General features: G+C 40.1%; 1 protein-coding gene across 1 annotated transcript in view; it reads left to right on the top strand.

Annotated features, from left to right (window-relative positions):
* The window catches only part of LOC136675663 (contactin-associated protein-like 2), a 45,767-nt gene extending 30,380 nt beyond the window's left edge, over positions 1 to 15,387 (top strand). Inside the window, exons 10-25 of the mRNA XM_066652353.1 lie at positions 402 to 564; positions 1,577 to 1,683; positions 1,941 to 2,060; positions 2,275 to 2,393; positions 2,676 to 2,760; positions 3,985 to 4,141; positions 4,352 to 4,479; positions 5,009 to 5,179; positions 5,641 to 5,859; positions 6,485 to 6,721; positions 8,112 to 8,336; positions 8,694 to 8,782; positions 9,112 to 9,205; positions 11,596 to 11,826; positions 14,273 to 14,341; positions 14,574 to 15,387. Of these exons, the coding sequence (XP_066508450.1) occupies positions 402 to 564; positions 1,577 to 1,683; positions 1,941 to 2,060; positions 2,275 to 2,393; positions 2,676 to 2,760; positions 3,985 to 4,141; positions 4,352 to 4,479; positions 5,009 to 5,179; positions 5,641 to 5,859; positions 6,485 to 6,721; positions 8,112 to 8,336; positions 8,694 to 8,782; positions 9,112 to 9,205; positions 11,596 to 11,826; positions 14,273 to 14,341; positions 14,574 to 14,773 (2,414 nt within the window). The 3' untranslated portion in view covers positions 14,774 to 15,387. The remainder of the gene's footprint in view (positions 1 to 401; positions 565 to 1,576; positions 1,684 to 1,940; positions 2,061 to 2,274; positions 2,394 to 2,675; positions 2,761 to 3,984; positions 4,142 to 4,351; positions 4,480 to 5,008; positions 5,180 to 5,640; positions 5,860 to 6,484; positions 6,722 to 8,111; positions 8,337 to 8,693; positions 8,783 to 9,111; positions 9,206 to 11,595; positions 11,827 to 14,272; positions 14,342 to 14,573) is intronic.
* Positions 15,388 to 17,531: the final 2,144 nt, after the last annotated feature.

Below are 17,531 nucleotides of genomic sequence, written 5' to 3'. Positions count from 1 at the left end.
CTCCGGTTTCCTCCCACAGTCCAAAAACACACGTTGGTAGATGGATTGGCGACTCAAAAGTGTCTCCAGGGTGTATTCCTGCCTTGCGCCCAATGATTCCAGGTAGGCTCTGGACCCACCGCGACCCTGAACTGGATAAGCGCTTACAGATAATGAAAGAATGAATGAAAATCAACAATGCTGTCAGTTAATGGATAAGCAAGTACAATTATCAGCAAAAATATACATTGAGTACATTCGCTGATTAAATATTATACATTTTATGGGGAATTCTTGAATGTTTTTTTATTTGTTTAAGAATATACATAGACAACATGCAAATTTGAACAGTTTCTTTAGTTTTATAAGTTTTCTGGGAAGGATCAATCAGAATAATTCCGATTTTTGTTGATGGTTTGCAGGCTATTTCCCTCGAACGGACCTCTCTCCATCTCAGCGCTCCTTTCAAGGCTGTATGCAGCTCATCCACGTGGACGGAGAACTAGTGGACCTTCACGCTGTGGAGAAGGGCACGCAGGGCACGTTTGAGAACGTCAGCTTGGACATGTGTGCCATTATAGATAGGTAAAAAAAAAACACACACCCACACTTGAAAAGCTTGTGTTTAACTGCTCATCTGTATAAAAGCGATTAACTTGATGTCTATTTTTCACTAAAAAACAAAACAAACACAAAACAACAGTCACAACAAACCCATTCCGTTTATTGTTTCATTAACCAAGTCTCACATGTGTCCACACAAAACAAGATAAAGATCTTTGGATGCAAGCAGAAGCACTGTATTCCTTTATTTTATGTGCCTTTATGAGTCTGTCAGTGAAATTGCCGCAGTGTGATTGGAGTTTGTGACAGCTTGCTAATACCTCATTTATTTAAGTGCTTTTCATGGAGCAGAACTGTCTGCTGTTTCTGATGTCACTGATTTAACACAGCAGGGGTTCATCTTCAAAGCCTCCCCCCCACACACACACAGACAAACAGACACACACACACACTTCATGTGACCCACTGCGGTTTGATCACACTGACAGCTTCTACACTGAGGAACAAGCCAGAACAGCCCATTGATGTAACACTACACAGAGAACTGTCTTTGTTCAGTACCACAGCTACTGTATTCCAGAAATTACATTTCCCATACTGCAGCACAGCATGCAACTTCTATTGACATATGGGGCATGAATAGAATACCTACATCAATAAAAAAATCACCCAAAATACAACAGAATTACATTCCGTGACTGTTTAAAGTATTACTTTATGTGATTAAAGTGTCAGAGTGATTGTTAAATCTAAAGCCAGAAGTGTGTGCATTAGCTGATGTGACAGAATAGGCCGTTACAGTCCTCCACATGTTGAGCTGTCCAATGATATTGAATTAGCATCTACATGAGAAGATTGAAAAGAAGTATGTACTAGTCTGCGATGTGGTCTTGTGTATGGACTTGTGTCCAAATGTTTTAGACACACCTTCTAATGTGTGATTTCCTCTACTTGCTTTCAACTGTGCATACAGTGCATGTTTAATGTAACAAAACATTTACCACAAAAAATAATGGCTTGTCTTCCACTGCAGGTGTGTTCCTAACCACTGTGAGCATGGAGGCAAATGTTCACAGACTGGGGACACGTTTCAATGCTCCTGTGATGGAACTGGTTACACTGGAGCCACATGCCACACATGTATGTGTAATGTACTGTTTACATCGGTGTATATTTCATATATCATTAAGTCTTCCATTTATTCATTCATAGCGAAATAACAGATACAAACGTATAAAAAACCTGCTATATTAAGGTATATTCTCTCTTTCTGTCACACACTGTTTTTGTATCTCTCTATTTAGCTGAGTGTGTACAGAAATAAACTGCAATAGCATTTAATACAGAGTGTGTGTGTGTTAGCCTTTGGTATTGTGCTGACTGCCGTTCTCCCACAGCTGTGTATGAGCAGTCTTGTGAGGAGTACAAGCACCTGGGCCGGACCTCCGATTTGTACTGGATTGATCTGGATGGAAGCGGACCCCTCGAACCTTTTAAAGTCAGCTGTAACATGATGGGTGAGGGATAGTCAATGTCTACATACAACTATTGTAATAAAATCATCCTTAAAAGTTCATCCAAATAGGTTTGAGAATAATTCTAAGGTCATAATTGATTAAATTATAATAATTCCAAAAAATTGTAAGACTGTGTGTTCTCTACTCAGTTTTCATGTCAGTTGTTGCTTTCATGCTGAAAGCTTATAAGAGGTTGTGTGTGTGTGTTTTACAGAGGATAAAGTGTGGACCACACTGGTAAATGATCTTCCTGCGCAGAGTGCAGTAAACCCAGGTTCTGATGCAGCACAGGGAACCCTCCTGAAGCTCAACTACAGTGTGTCCACTGACCAGGTACTTCTCCTTCATTACATCCATGTTTAAATGCTACAAATCTGCTAAGGACAAAGCCCTATACACATGTTTAATAAAACAGAGCAGTCTATAATTTGAATGAGAAACCAGGTTTCCGTTTTAATCCGATTTAAAAAAAAAACTCTATAACATTTCTGTTTGTTTCTTTGAGCAATGAGTAAATACACAATTTCAGATTGAGGAGCTATTGTTACAAAATGGAGGTTGTTGTCATATCTGACCTTTTCACCCTTTTTAAGCAGTGTGTTTTGTGTTGCGTAGATTAATGCTATCACCAGCAGTGCAGAGCACTGTGAGCAGTATGTGGCCTACACATGCCGTATGTCACGCCTACTCAACTCCCCAGGTAAAGAAGCACAAGCTTGTGTGTGTGTGTGTGTGTGTGTGTGTGTGTGTGTGTGTGTGGAGAGAATATCACCTCCACTCCATGTTCTTGGTATTATTTCCTATTATTTCCAATATTTCCACATTCAAAAACCAATATTTTTAAAGGCTTTTTGTGCAAAAAAATGTCTTTATTGATTAATGTAACGTTTCTGTGTTTATCTGAATGCACCCTACCCTGGCCATAGATAGTAATTACATTTCCTAAGTGAAAGTCTGGAAGACTTACTTTCTTTATGGAGACTTATAAATGTTTTTAATTGAGTTATTCCCACTTTAGATAAAGTTGAGATTCAATTACAGTTACACTGATTTATTATGGCAGAAACAAGGAAATCTGTGGATGTAGCAGAGTCTTAATTGATATAAAACTCGTTGGGCTTAGCTAAACAACTTCAGAAACCTTGTAATGCTCAAGGTAAATCAATAACAATCTCAAGATAGTTTTATACTTGAGTTTTGGCTTGCTGTAATGAATACATTTGAGATTTCAGTTTGAAGTATATACTGTTTTTCTAAAAGCAAAGCTGTTTCCAGGTCTCTGCTACAGCTACTGTTTAGGAAACCCTTCACTGGAGAGGAACCTGCCATGACAAGTGACATAAACCTACATAAATCTATACAGGAGGTCCTCGGGTTACGTCAGTCCCGAGTTACGATGTTTCGTAACACATCTCCCATTTACTGTATAAAGCCTTGTTTCGACTTAAGTGGTTTAAGTGGTTTTGCGTCGTGAACGTCGTAACTCGAACTTCGTGTTTGGTGTGTGCGGCGCGGCGGAAGAATACACGGTTACGCGGCTCGACACACTCTATCAGATTTGTTAGGATAGGATAATTGCTTACAGTACGTTGTTTACGTACATTGCGTACTTATGTTCCGATTTACACCGTAAATCGGTTTACGACGCGACGTAGAAACGGATCAACGTCGTAAGTCGAGGGCCCCCCTGTACTGTATATTTATTCCATTATGCATTAGTTGGGTGAAATAAAGAATGTTTATGACAAGTGAAGCCTCTTGGATTAGCCCTTATAGATGTTTATGTAGGTGTCATGTAGCTTTAGGAATGAACGCCTACATTAAGGTAGGTTCCCCTGGTTTCTAAGGGTCTTTCTGCACTGCTATGAAGGCTTCCAGTGTCTGATGTTATTAATAATGAAAGAATGTGTTGTTTTGGTGTTAGATGGATCACCATACACCTGGTGGGTTGGCCGAGGGAATGAGAGGCACTTCTACTGGGGTGGGTCTGGACCGGGGATCCAGAAATGCGCCTGTGGCATTGAGCGCAACTGCACTGACCCCAACTTTTACTGCAACTGTGATGCTGACCAGAGACAGTGGTAAGATCTCTGACAAACTAGGTTCAAGTGCGGACTGTTTTGTTTAATAGCTTTCCTTAAATGTAGCTTCTATGAACAATTCTAATTCGGACATTTTTATTCCTGTGCAGTGTTTACATGCACAGCAAGCCAACAAACTTTAATGATAAAATGATGCCATCTAGTGGTCAGCCTTCTTTTGAAAATGGTTAGGGATTTTCTTGCCCACAGGAGAGAGGACGCAGGTGTGTTGATGTATAAGGATCATCTACCCGTCACTCAGGTGGTGGTAGGGGACACACAGCGCTCTGGTTCTGAAGCAAAAGTCACCGTGGGACCCCTTCGTTGCCAAGGAGACCGTACGTGGACACATCGTCTATTTGATTTTGCTTTTCTGGACACATAAGGTCTCCACACACTAGCATCACTATAAATGTTGTGTGCTGATGCTACAGAATAAGCGTAGGCAAGCGGTTTGCTTCTTTGTTTTTGTTTATTTTTTGCACCTGAGATACAACCAGATTAGTTAGCATTGTGCAAACTTTGTATCTAAACCATTCTTAGGTAATTGTTCAAACTGTGCCAGGCTGCTAAACCATCTTAGAAAGTCAGTCACTGTAGAGTCTATCTGTATAAATGAACCTGGACAGGTAGTTCAGGCAAATAAAATCCGATTTATTGATTGATACATGATACAATGCGAACAGGTGTAAATAAGCCTCCCTTAATATTTATATATATTAGATTTATAGCTTTAAAGCAGGAGCAAACATCGGACACCAGAAATGTCCTGGTGCTGGTTAAAAGAGAACTGTGCAAACATATAATTTGTTTGAACTATTATTTTACATGCCTTTAACTGCATTTGTGTTTCTGTTCACTCCTCAGGGAGTTACTGGAATGCTGCATCCTTCAACACACCAGCATCTTATCTCCACTTCCCCACTTTTCAAGGAGAGTTCAGTGCAGACATCTCCTTCTACTTCAAGACCTCGTCTTCATACGGCGTCTTTCTGGAAAACCTGGGAAACACAGATTTTATCCGACTGGAGCTGAAATGTGAGATTCTTTCAGGAAATGCAATAATGCTGTGTTCAACTGTCCATGAAGGTGCTGTAGAATATTTAATGGCTATGGGGTTCAATATCTTACCGAGAATATAGAGACAGTAAGTACTTAAGTGCTTTCAGCACCTTGCTTCTGACTTTGCTGTTTTAACCCCTAATGGTTCAGCTCAAAATACAGCAAAGTACTTTTATTATCGCCAGTTAAATTACACTGAGAAAATGATACATTGCAAGATCAGTTTGTAGCAGTTTGTAGCAGGACTTGTACAAATGTACAAACATATATTAACCACATAAAGTATACTTTAACGCAATTAAATATTTTCCCTGAACACCCCAACACAAGACAAAAATTATATGTACGTCAGACAATTGTAAGCAGTATTCTGTTGTAAACTTCTGTGGTGCTCTTTATATTTGACTTTGACTGAATTGTTTGCCCTCTACCTGCAGCTGCCTACATTGTATCCTTCTCTTTTGACGTTGGTAACGGCCCTGTGGAGCTGAGCGTACATTCGCAGACCCCCCTAAATGATGACCAGTGGCACAGAGTGGAGGCAGAGCGCAATGTAAAGGAGGCTGTGCTCCGACTGGACAAACAGTACAGGGACATGCGCACAGCCCCACCTCAGGGCCACACTCGACTGCAGCTCTTCAGTCAGCTATTTGTGGGTAAGAGCAACACACACATCCCAGACTGTATTGTATTATTCATTATCACACCGATAATAAGCAAGTCAAGTAACAGTACCACTACAGCAATTTTCTTGTTTTACCATGTTTAAAAATGCAGAGATCAGCGGCACTCTGTAGGATGCTATAATAGATGCAAATGTAGCTCTCTCAGGGTTCTTTCAGCACCTGTGGGAGATCATGTTGGACACTGCTCACAGAGACTTACAAATCAATAAATCTATAAGTCAATGAGCAGCATGCTAACAAAAGCAATAGCAAAGTAGACAGCTTGCATTTCCTTGGAGGCTTCCACTGTAACAATAATATTACAAAGTTTTCTATATGGTATGACTAAGAGTCCATTCGGTGGTACTGTTCCAGGATGCAGAAAATGGCCACCGTCCCAGACTGTTGCAGACTTTAAGGAGTACAGGGCAAGTTTGCAGACATAGAGCTGTGAACTCTTTAAACTATTTATCTTTAAATAAAGATTTCCTGTCAGAACAGACTCCATGCACTGTTCTTTAAGCATAGATTTATGGTGTTGATTTATGGAGTGCTGAAGTGCTGGTGGATTTTGTGCTTTAGAATGTGAGGCACTGATATTGACTTCTCTGCCCAGGTGCTTCTGGGGGGCAGAGGGGATTTCTTGGATGCATCCGCTCTCTGAAGATGAATGGCGTGACCCTTGACCTAGAAGAGCGGGCGAAGGTGACCCCAGGGGTCAAGCCGGGCTGCTCAGGTCACTGCTCCAGCTACGGCATGCACTGTCAGAACGGGGGAAAGTGTTTGGAAAAATACAATGGCTACTCCTGTGACTGTAGCCTCACAGCCTTTGATGGACCCTTCTGCACAGACGGTACTGACCCATCCTAGATTTCAGACTCTCTCTGTTTCTTATAGTTTTGGAGAATGTCTGTCACTCTCATCTGTGGACATCAGTGGACATTCTCACCCTGTAGGGCTGTTTAAAATGTCAATATCATGATATTGTGATATTCTAACATGTTTACCTAACGTCATCATGCAATTAACCATAATATGGCTAACGTTTTTTACATGAGTCGTGTAGGCACAGTGAAGTACGGTGGAAAGAGGCTCTCAATGATTGACATTACATTTCATTCATTCATTCATTATCTGTAAACGCTTATCCAATTCAGGGTCGCGGTGGGTCCAGAGCCTACCTGGAATCATTGGGCGCAAGGCAGGAATACACCCTGGAGGGGGCGCCAGTCCTTCACAGGGCAACACAGACACACACACACTCACACCATTGTGAAGCATTGAGTCACCAATCCACCTACCAACGTGTGTTTTTGGACTGTGGGAGGAAACCGGAGCACCCGGAGGAAACCCACGCGGACACGAGGAGAACACACCAACTCCTCACAGACAGTCACCCTGGAGCAGGAATCGAACCCACAACCTCCAGGTCCCTGGAGCTGTGTGACTGTGACACTACCTGCTGCACCACCGTGCCACCCTTGAAATTACATTTGTAGTAAAATAAATCATTTTAATAAATTAAACAATTTAAATGGCGGCACGGTGGCGCAGCAGGTAATGTCACACAGCTCCAGGGACCTGGAGGTTGTGGGTTCGATTCCCGCTCCGGGTGACTGTCTGTGAGGAGTAGGTGTGATCTCCCCGTGTCCGCGTGGGTTTCCTCCGGGTGCTCCTGTTTCCTCCCACAGTCCAAAAACACACGTTGGTAGGTGGATTGGCGACTCAAAAGTGTGAGTGTGTGTGAATGTGTGTTGCCCTGTGAAGGACTGGCGCCCCCTCCAGGGTGTGTTCTCGCCTTGCGCCCAATGATTCCAGGTAGGCTCTGGACCCACCACGACCCTGAACTGGATAAGCGCTTACAGATAATGAATGAATGAATGAAAACCATTTAATATTTTTAATATATATTACATATATTTAATATAATTAATAATAATATAACATTTTTTTTGTTGCAATAGTGTGTTCTTAAAATTAATAAAAATATTTTTCATTGCTTCATCATATCGCCAAAGACATTGTTATTGTGAAAATACCCTACAATATCATGATATTACATTAGGGCCATATTGCCCACCCCTATCACCCAGTCACTCACACAGTCGTGATGATTCTAACATAAGGGTGAGATATAACTCATATATTCCTCTGTATAATATTAATGTCCTGTTTGTTTAAGTATTCCAGTAATACATTTTTAACTAATTATCTTGCATTAACATCATTTGCCTGTGCTGCAGATGTTGGGGGCTACTTTGAGAGTGGGACGATGGTCCGGTATGACCTCATGTCGGACAGTGGCTCTGCCCCTGCATCAAAGCCTGTGTCTGGAGCTCTGGGTGTGGAAGGGAACCTGACTCGGGAGGAGCTGAGCTTCAGCTTCAGCACTTCTAACGCTCCCGCCGTGCTGGTGTACATCAGCTCCAGGACTCAGGACTACCTGGCAGTGGTGCTGCGTCATAACGGTGAGGAGCAGGATGTAAACGTGGTGGGGAAGATATGATACGAGTTCTTTAGATATAAGTAAAAATGGACGTCACTTTAGTGGTAAAGGAATTTTTTTGTTGTTGCAACTTTTATTAAATGATTTAATGGATTTATAAATGGTAAAAAGTCATGATAAATTTGTTACATATTTTAAGGATATCAGACCTTGTTAAACAACGTTAAATTAAAGGTGCGGTCAGTCATTTTTAGGATGGAACACTAGCAAAGTTTTTAAAAATAGGCTTATTTTATATGCAATTAAATATCTAAATTTTACTTTGTTCAGCTAAACATTAGACGAGTCACTAGAGGAGCTATGTTGTTGCCTTTCTCAGGTACAATCCAGATCCGCTACAGTCTAGGGGGCTTAAAGGAGCCCTTCACCATCAACATCAGCAGACAGGACAGACTCATCCACCTACAGGTCAGGCTTCACAGTACAAAGAACCATCTCCTGAACCATAGTTTTCACATCATATGACATTCTTACAACTTTATCTTATTGTCTGTTAATCTCATACAAATTGAATAAAAATAAAAATCTACATTTGGAATGACTTTTAAAAGACATACCACAAACATCAGCATTTCAAATGGGTTGTGAGAGGCTGTTCATTATGCAACTCGTTAGAAATATAGTTTTGTATAGTTTTCTAAGGCCAGCCTTACATCGCTGTTCAGAACATGAGCAATGCTACTTCGCATGTGTGTGTTTTACTGAATTAGCTTCTTTGTCTCCATCTGTGTGAACAGTTAGATCATTACCCAACTGTGAGCTACGCTCTTCCTGAGGCCTCCGACACTGAGTTCAATCTGGTTAAGACTATTTTCCTTGGAAAAGTCTTTGGTGAGTAGACAATATGTTATTTTAGCTTTGTATATATTCATTCATCCATTATCTGTGACCACTTATCCAGTTCAGGGTCACGGTGGGTCCAGAGCCTACCTGGAATCATTGGGCGCAAGGCGGGAACACATCCTGGAGGGGGCGCCAGTCCTTCACAGGGCAACACACACACACACACTTTTGAGTCACCAATCCACCTACCAACGTGTGTTTTTGGACTGTGGGAGGAAACCGGAGCACCCGGAGGAAACCCACACAGACACAGGAAGAACACACCAACTCCTCACAGACAGTCACCCAGAGCGGGAATCAAACCCACAACCTCCAGGTCCCTGGAGTTGTGTGGCTGTGACACTACCTGCCACGTCAACGTGCCACCCGCTTTATATATATAATATACATAATAATGTAATAAACATAATATACTAGCAGATATGTATACATTTTTTTATTTAATTTTCATTCCCAAGGCTTTCTTATTAACTTTATGCAGATTATAATGATTTTCTTAAGTGTCAAAAGATATGTTTTCTGTTCAAGGTAAAAATATCCAACGCTAGATGCATCCCAGATTTAAACCGCGCTCCACAATTTCCACCTGCTGCTCTCAGTAAACGAATCTCTGACATCATCCTCTGAGGCTTTGTGCTCCAGATCTGGCTCCAGTTTCCAGGTTTTGTAGCTGCTGAAGCAGAAACTGACCAAAATGACCAGAGCTGAGGGTGGAGGAAAACAGGCATCGGGGATTAGGGAAGATAACAGACATCAGATTGTGGGCATTGAAAGAATGAGGGGATATTAGCCAAGCAAATGACAAAGGAGGTATGGAGGAAAGAAAGACAGGACGTGCTTAAAGATTAAGAGGTAGATGAATTTCAGAGCGGATCTTTGACAAGGAGACAACGCTGCTGCTCTACGTTCACCTCCCAGGTAACACCCAGTCTGGTGTTATTGTTACTTAAATACAAACCTGTCAGCATTAAAAGAAAATGAGTCTCACGTGTCTTGTTATTTGTGGATTACTGGATTGTTATGAGTTGACCATGGCTGTGGAGTTTGGTTATAAGAATATGCGTGTTAATATGCATTTGGTCAATATGGGTTTGTGTTTGTGCCAATATCAGGACTGAGCTGATACCGATATCCTGTTTGTTTTCTAAGCATAATTATGTATATCAGATTGTTGACTCTGCAGTATCAATGATTAGCATATTAACATTTATTTGTACATGTTTACATATGCAGTGAAATTAATAAAAGGCAGGTATGTTGTCATGGTAACTCGACATCATCTAAATATTCTGCAGTAGGAATTGTATTTGGGATACACTTGTCAATAAAGGGGAATTTCAGAATTGTCCCAAAATTTGAGATGTAAACAGTACTGGCATTTTTCATTCATTTTACATTCAAAATGCCTTGTGAGTTTCACTGTAAAAAAATTAAATACATTAATTTAATTAAATACATGTACCCTATCATGTCATTGTGTAAACATTACAACTCAAGTTTTGTAGCTGCTTTTGTGTAGTTGCTTGCTGCAACTATAGTCTTACCCTTTGTATTTGGACACAGTGGCCAAGGAAAAGCACCGGCTGTCCATATGGATGGAGTGTGTATAATCATTTCTCAGGGTCTTTGTTGGTTTTTATTTGAGTGATTGCAGAGCTCCTTCTCAGTTCCTTTTGAAAGGTCTCCAATTTTTCCAGTCACTCCTTATCTTCACCTGTTGGTTGCTGTGCTTTGAAGAAAAGGAATTGCTTTTTGTTCTCTCTCTCTCTCTCTCTCTCTCTCTCTCTCTCTCTCTCTCTCTCTCTCTCTTTTTCATAATACCCTCTATATCTCTTCACACACTCAACATCCAAACATTCAATATTTTTAACTGCAGTATTTCTAATATTAATCTGTGCATATTATATATAATATATAATAATGATTAATTAGGGCGGCACGGTAGTGCAGCAGGTAGTGTCGCAGTCACACAGCTCCAGGGACCTGGAGGGTATTGGGTTCGATTCCCACTCCGGGTGACTGTCTGTGAGGAGTTGGTGTGTTCTCCCCGTGTTCTCCCCGCGTTCTCCCCAGAGTTTCCTCCGGGGGGGGGGGGGGGGGGGGGGGGGGGGGGGGGGGGGGGGGGGGGGGGTGCTCGGTTTCCTCCCATGGTCCAAAAACACGTTAGTAGGTGGATTGGTGACTCCAAAGTGTGTGAATGTGTGTGTGTCTGTGTTGCCCTGTGAAGGACTGGCGCCCCCTCCAGGGTGTATTCCCCGCCTTGTGCCCAATGATTCAAGGTATGCTCTGGACCCACCGCGACCCTGAATTGGATAAGCGCTTACAGATAATGAATTAATTAATGATTATAATAATGAATGTCTTCTCTTGTGTTTCAGAGACGGGTCAGATAGATCCTGTGCTGATAGAGAGGTATAACACCCCAGGCTTTGTAGGCTGTCTCTCCAGGGTGCAGTTTAACCGCATTGCTCCTCTAAAAGCTGCTCTGAGGCCAGGAATTCCATCCACTGCCTCTATACAGGGCGTCCTGGTTGAGTCCAACTGCGGAGCTTTACCCCTCACCATCCCACCCATGTCTGCAGCCTTTGACCCGTGGCAACCTGACTCAGGTGAGAACTTCAGGGAACTGTGTGTGCTAGGACTAGTGCTGAGCCTGATTGCCCTTTTAAAATAAAAATACAGAGGTAAAGGCATGACTGTCTAGTGAGCTGTATTACATTTATTTACACTTGCAGATGTAGGCTTATTTTCAGAGACATGCTGAAAATATAGAGTGATCTTCCAACCCAAACTAGAAAATGAACACACAGTGAGCACACACACAAACACATACACATACACATACACACTAACAAACTCAAGTGATTAGGGGCAGTGAGCACAAACGTACCCTTGGGATTCCAGTGGAAACAACTGGGGGTAAGGTTTCTTGCTCAACATAAGCCCGAGGGAGGGGAAAGCACTGTTCCTCAGCGTTTTAGTCCCAAGCATACTTCACTAACCTTTATTCCACAGCTGAATGTCTGGCTTCAACTGGAATATGGTTAAAAATTTGTATTATATAATTATTCTGCCATTCTTGAAAGCATAAGATTCTGGATATCATCCCTGTCAAATCCATGTCAATTATTTATTTATACCTTTTCAAACAACCATCTGTCCATTACATGGCATACAAATTTAATGAGGTATGGTATGGACAAGAAGAAACAATCTTATGTAGAACAACATCTTGCTATGTTAACATGTGCTCCATCCTTTTTATAGTTATGATTTTGGAGGTTTCTTATGACAGCAACATTATGTTTCTGCATTAGGTTCATAAAGACTCTTTACGGTGGTGAGCCAACACTCCTTTGCCCTCTCTGCTTTCCTCCTGTAGGGAGAAATTGCTGTGTGGACATTAGAAAAGCGGCTTTATTGATCCAGCTTGTTGACAGTGCTTGGCCATGTGTTTCTCCTGAGGCAGGAGATCTATAGCTTCCCCTCCTCCCTCTTTACCTCTCCTCAATCCCTCTGTTGATGCCCTGTTAGATAGAACACCTCTGCAGGCTGTGTTTTTCTGTTATCGCGCAGACATACATATCACAGTTCTTGTAACAGTTTGAGACGTCACGACGATGACAGAGAAGAAATCAATCATTGAGCAAACCTCCAACATGAGCCCAGTGATCTGTCGTGGTGTGAGATGTCCCTCTGGGCTTCTGTATTAGTGAATTGTTGGAAATCATAATAAATCATAAATATAATATACAAGGACATAGACTCTCATAGCTTTGATTTACTATGTGACTTTATTTTTCTTTTGCTTTTCAAGTGTTAGAAACAGCTTGAATTATTTCCCCCTGTATAAAGAAAATTAAATCTGTGGCTTGGAACAGCTGTTTTTGGTAGCGTCCACTTCCTTACCCCAAGAGACAGATTTGTATGACTGCCAAATTACTGCTAGGTCCTGGGGAATGATGACTTATTGTTTCCTGTGGTATTATGGCCTTACCATAATTGTTTCCTGAACAGTGGTCAGGTGTTGTTCCTCACAGTAAAACGTAAGTTAATCTAAGACATGGAAGATCATTCAGATGATATTCCTAGACGTTTGGCATGGAAAGGATAGTGTATTCTAGTGGTGACCTCCTTGAAAGGCATCTGTGATCACTGCCCTGTAGAGAGGATTAGTGTAACACTGGCAAAAAGCAAAGCCCTGTGTGTGTGATAGTGTGTGTTGGTGTGAGTGGGTGCGTTGTGTTTTCCAGGGTGTGTGTCATGCTGAGACGGCAGCTGAAAAGAGCAGACGGTTTATCACTGATCTGCTCTCACGCCAGCCTCAGCCTCTCTCCTGCTGTCAGAAAACACATTCTATATTCATAAAAGGACCCAACCCCCCTTTGCCTAAAAATACCCTCCATGCCCCATTAATAATGGTGTAATGGGTTCTGTGTAGCTCTGTTTATTGCCAAATATATAATTACAACAATAATTTAATAATATTTTTTGTATTGGGCAATGTAGACAGTTGTCATAGGAATAGTTCGGCAAGAAATCATATCTAAATTTTACAACATGATCAAACACCTAGGGCAAACATGGTATGGTAATAAATGTAACTTGAGCTCAAGTAAACAAACATTACTTATCCAATAAAAAACTCTCCTGTCCTCGTACTGTAATAGTTGTCATAGCAACACCCATTCATGCCCAAATCCACATTTGATTTGTTGTAATAAATGTATGTTTTGGAAGTTAATAACTTTTACAAGGCTCAAATAGTTGTAATCAACAAAATAACAATTTAACAATTATTCAATTAACAAATTAAATAAATATAAAAACTTAACGAAGGGTTTTCGAAATTAAAAGCTATATTACTGATATGCACTTTGCTCTTATCTGAGGGTCTTCACTTGAGAATATGTGTTGATTTGTGTTGATTTATAAGTTCTCTTAATACGGGATTATGAATGGAAACCACTGTAAATTTCTCAAATTCTTCAACATTGCATCTCAGATTTTATGTCTGAAACTGATTTGCTTTTGCCATTAATTTTCTTTTCATAGGAGTCCAGTTCCTGGATGAAGAGCGGGTGAATCGGGATGGAGTGAATCGAGACTCTGCCATAATCGGAGGTAAGAAATAAATAGTATTTGCAGTTTATATCCAAACTTAAGCAAACTGCATAAAAAATTTATCTCAATGTATTGTGGCCAAAAACAACAACACATTCATACAGGTGTAAATAAGCCTCAGTTGGATTTGGTGATATTCCTATTATTATGAATATTATTATTATATACTTAACATTTTAATATTTTAAGAGCTATTATTCAGTTATATTATTATGGGATTCATGTTCTTTAGGCATCATCGCTGTTGTGATATTCACCATCCTCTGCACACTGGTGTTCCTGGTGCGTCACATGTTCCGTCACAAGGGTTCGTATCACACCAATGAAGCGAAGGGGGCGGAGTCAGCTGACTGTGCTGATGCTGCCATCATTGTCAATGATCCCGCCTTCACAGAGACTATCGACGAGAGCAAGAAGGAGTGGTTCATTTAGCCACATCTTTTGGGGAAATATGGGGGATAATGTGGAGCACACCCGCTAGTGGAACTGCAAGGTTTAGAAAATGGAATCTTAAATAAACAGGACTCAGACACTCATTGAAATGTGCACTGGTGGCCAAGTCTGTCATGTAATTACGGTGTATGCGAGTGAGTGTAATGCAAAGACTTCTGTCAAATCTGAGATCATCCCATGCACATATAGGAAGGCATCTTTTCTGCATTCCATGGACAAAAAAAAAACAAAATATTGAAGCAATCGGTGCATTTTTATCATGTTTGATTGTACTACAAATGTCAAGTAACAACTGTGGACAGATAACTCGACTGCCAGAAAAGTGATCAAAAAACCAATAGCACAATGTATATTTATGTTACAGACAATGACATTTGATTGTATTTCAATACATTTTATTGCCAATCTTCAAAAACAGTCACACAAATATAGAAGCATGGAAAAAAGACTGACATTCTGCAACGTTGCGTCAATGTAAAAGCAGCACTTTTCGTCTAACATAGTAGGTTCTGTTCTTATAGCTCTCTGGATTCTGTAGTTGTTTACATCACAATTATTCATGAGTATGTTTACAGTTTGCCTCTTTTATTGATATATGGCCCTTTTAGAAACTTAATTATAATTGTGAACCTCATTCAGTATTAAAATTGATCATATCAAGATCAAAGCTGTATGTATTGGCAGATTGGTCCAATTCGTTTAATGTGCCTAAAAATCTACCTATACGTCTCACACCTTAATTCAGCTGTAAATGTTATGGTATTTTAATCTGGAATGTGAATGGAAAACGGCACAGCTTTGTATGTAATAAACTTTTGTTTCTTGTTTACTTTCCGGGTTGAATGTACTTCTAGTTTCGGATTAGTTCTTACTACACTTCAGTGCAAAAGTCAGAGAGCACACTTCATTTATTTTATTTCCAGTCAACCACGACCCTGAAACAGATCGGCAAAGAAAATCAGCCAAGTACAATTATTCATTTCCAGGTCAAATTTTGGAGCAAATTGTATATAGGAAAATCGACTTAAAGAGGAAAAAAAGTTTCTAAATGTTAAGGTATTGTTAAAATATAACTTCTTCGACATTTGCAAAACTTTTGAATCAACCAAACTTCAAGCATTCATCTTCCAGACCCAGAAGACAGATCCTGTTTATGTCCATACTTACACAATGAGAGGATATGACATATGTGATGCAGAAGTTGAGAGTGAGCGAAGAAAAAAAAGGTTGAAAATCTGGAAAAATAATTGCAACCAACATCTGTGACTGAACTCTGAACGTATGTAGCAGGCCCCTGCAGAAAAACTAAAACAAATCTTCTGAAAACTAGTAAAAGCAGAGGGTGAGCCCAGAGATGACTGAAAGAACTGATATTATATTTAGTTGCTGAGGCTTCTTTATATTTTCTGTTAAATAAATGCTTTGTATCTTCTCTTCTTTCGCTGGAAATGACTGGTTTGGACTGGAAGCTAAACCAATGAATACTGGTCTCTGACTTTTACACAGTAAAAATTACCACAGGTTGGAGTATCTCCCTGGCCATTTGTGAATTTATTGTGGTAAGGTCATGTTTAAAACTACAGTATGTGTGTTATGTTTAACTGAATTGTTTGTATGCTTTCATATTTCCATAAACTCTATTTACATTACTTTATCTCTGATGAACAAACATGGAAACATAATCATTTATTGACTATAATCTCAGATAAGGAAACAGATTAGAATATAATTTAACAAAAAAATTTATAAACACTGTTGCTTTATAATGTTGTGTAGCTACTATAAACATGAGCACCTGTGGTGTTTAATGCAGTACAGATATCAGTATATTTTAAAGGAGCAATAACTTGAATTTAGATGATTCCACTGTCTCATCTACATCTGGTACATTGCTAAACACTGACTGGACTTGTCATGTGATTAGTCTATCCATACTCCACCCACAAATTTAAGTTTTTAATCTTAGTAACTGTTGCTAGGTTAGACAAAGAGTGTTGGCAAAATCACATTCAGTAGTTCATTTTAGCTTAAAGATGCTTTGCAATGAGTCCAGAGCTGGACTGTGTTGCTGTAGCTAAATCAGCTTAATGGAAATTATATTTTACACAAACAAACAAAGATCAAAGTTGCTTTTTTTGGAGTTTTACAACTGAGTATGAAGCTTCTCTAGACACTTTTTGGTATTCTGTGCACAGTATTTTTCAAGTTTAGATTTAGATTAATTGGATTGTGGTGTTGTAGCTAATTAAAAATATTAGAACAACTATATATTTGGCCAATCTTGCTGTTTGCTCAAGGTATTTTTTTCTATAAATAGTGCCTTTTCACATGCATACAATGTAAATATTGAATAAATAATGGCATCAATATTTTTGCTGAGGCTTCATATCAAATTAATTGTAGCGTTCTGTTAAGCCTCTCCGGCCTAGCAACAGTTTCTATGAAAGACCAGTTGTGTTTGGGGCATGAACAGATCAAATGTTAACAGCCTTTTTTCCATGATATTACTACAGGGTGAGTCAAAAGTCAAAGGACACCCTTTAATCGGAATGACCCAGCAAGTAAAGGGTGAGGGGGGCCTATCGTTTAGACTTTGCCCAGAACATGGCCACCCTCTTTAAATCCGCCATATTGGATCAAGAGCAAGCTTTTCCAATGGGAAATAAAAGGGTGTCCTGCGACTTTTGACTTACCCTGTATTTGATCAGTTGTTCTTTAATGACCATTTTATGATGCA

Source organism: Hoplias malabaricus, chromosome X1 (assembly GCF_029633855.1).
Source record: "Hoplias malabaricus isolate fHopMal1 chromosome X1, fHopMal1.hap1, whole genome shotgun sequence".
In the NCBI taxonomy this organism is placed as follows: Eukaryota; Metazoa; Chordata; class Actinopteri; order Characiformes; family Erythrinidae; genus Hoplias; species Hoplias malabaricus.
Note: the sequence above shows the minus strand (reverse complement) of the source record. Positions and strands in the feature narration are given on the sequence as shown.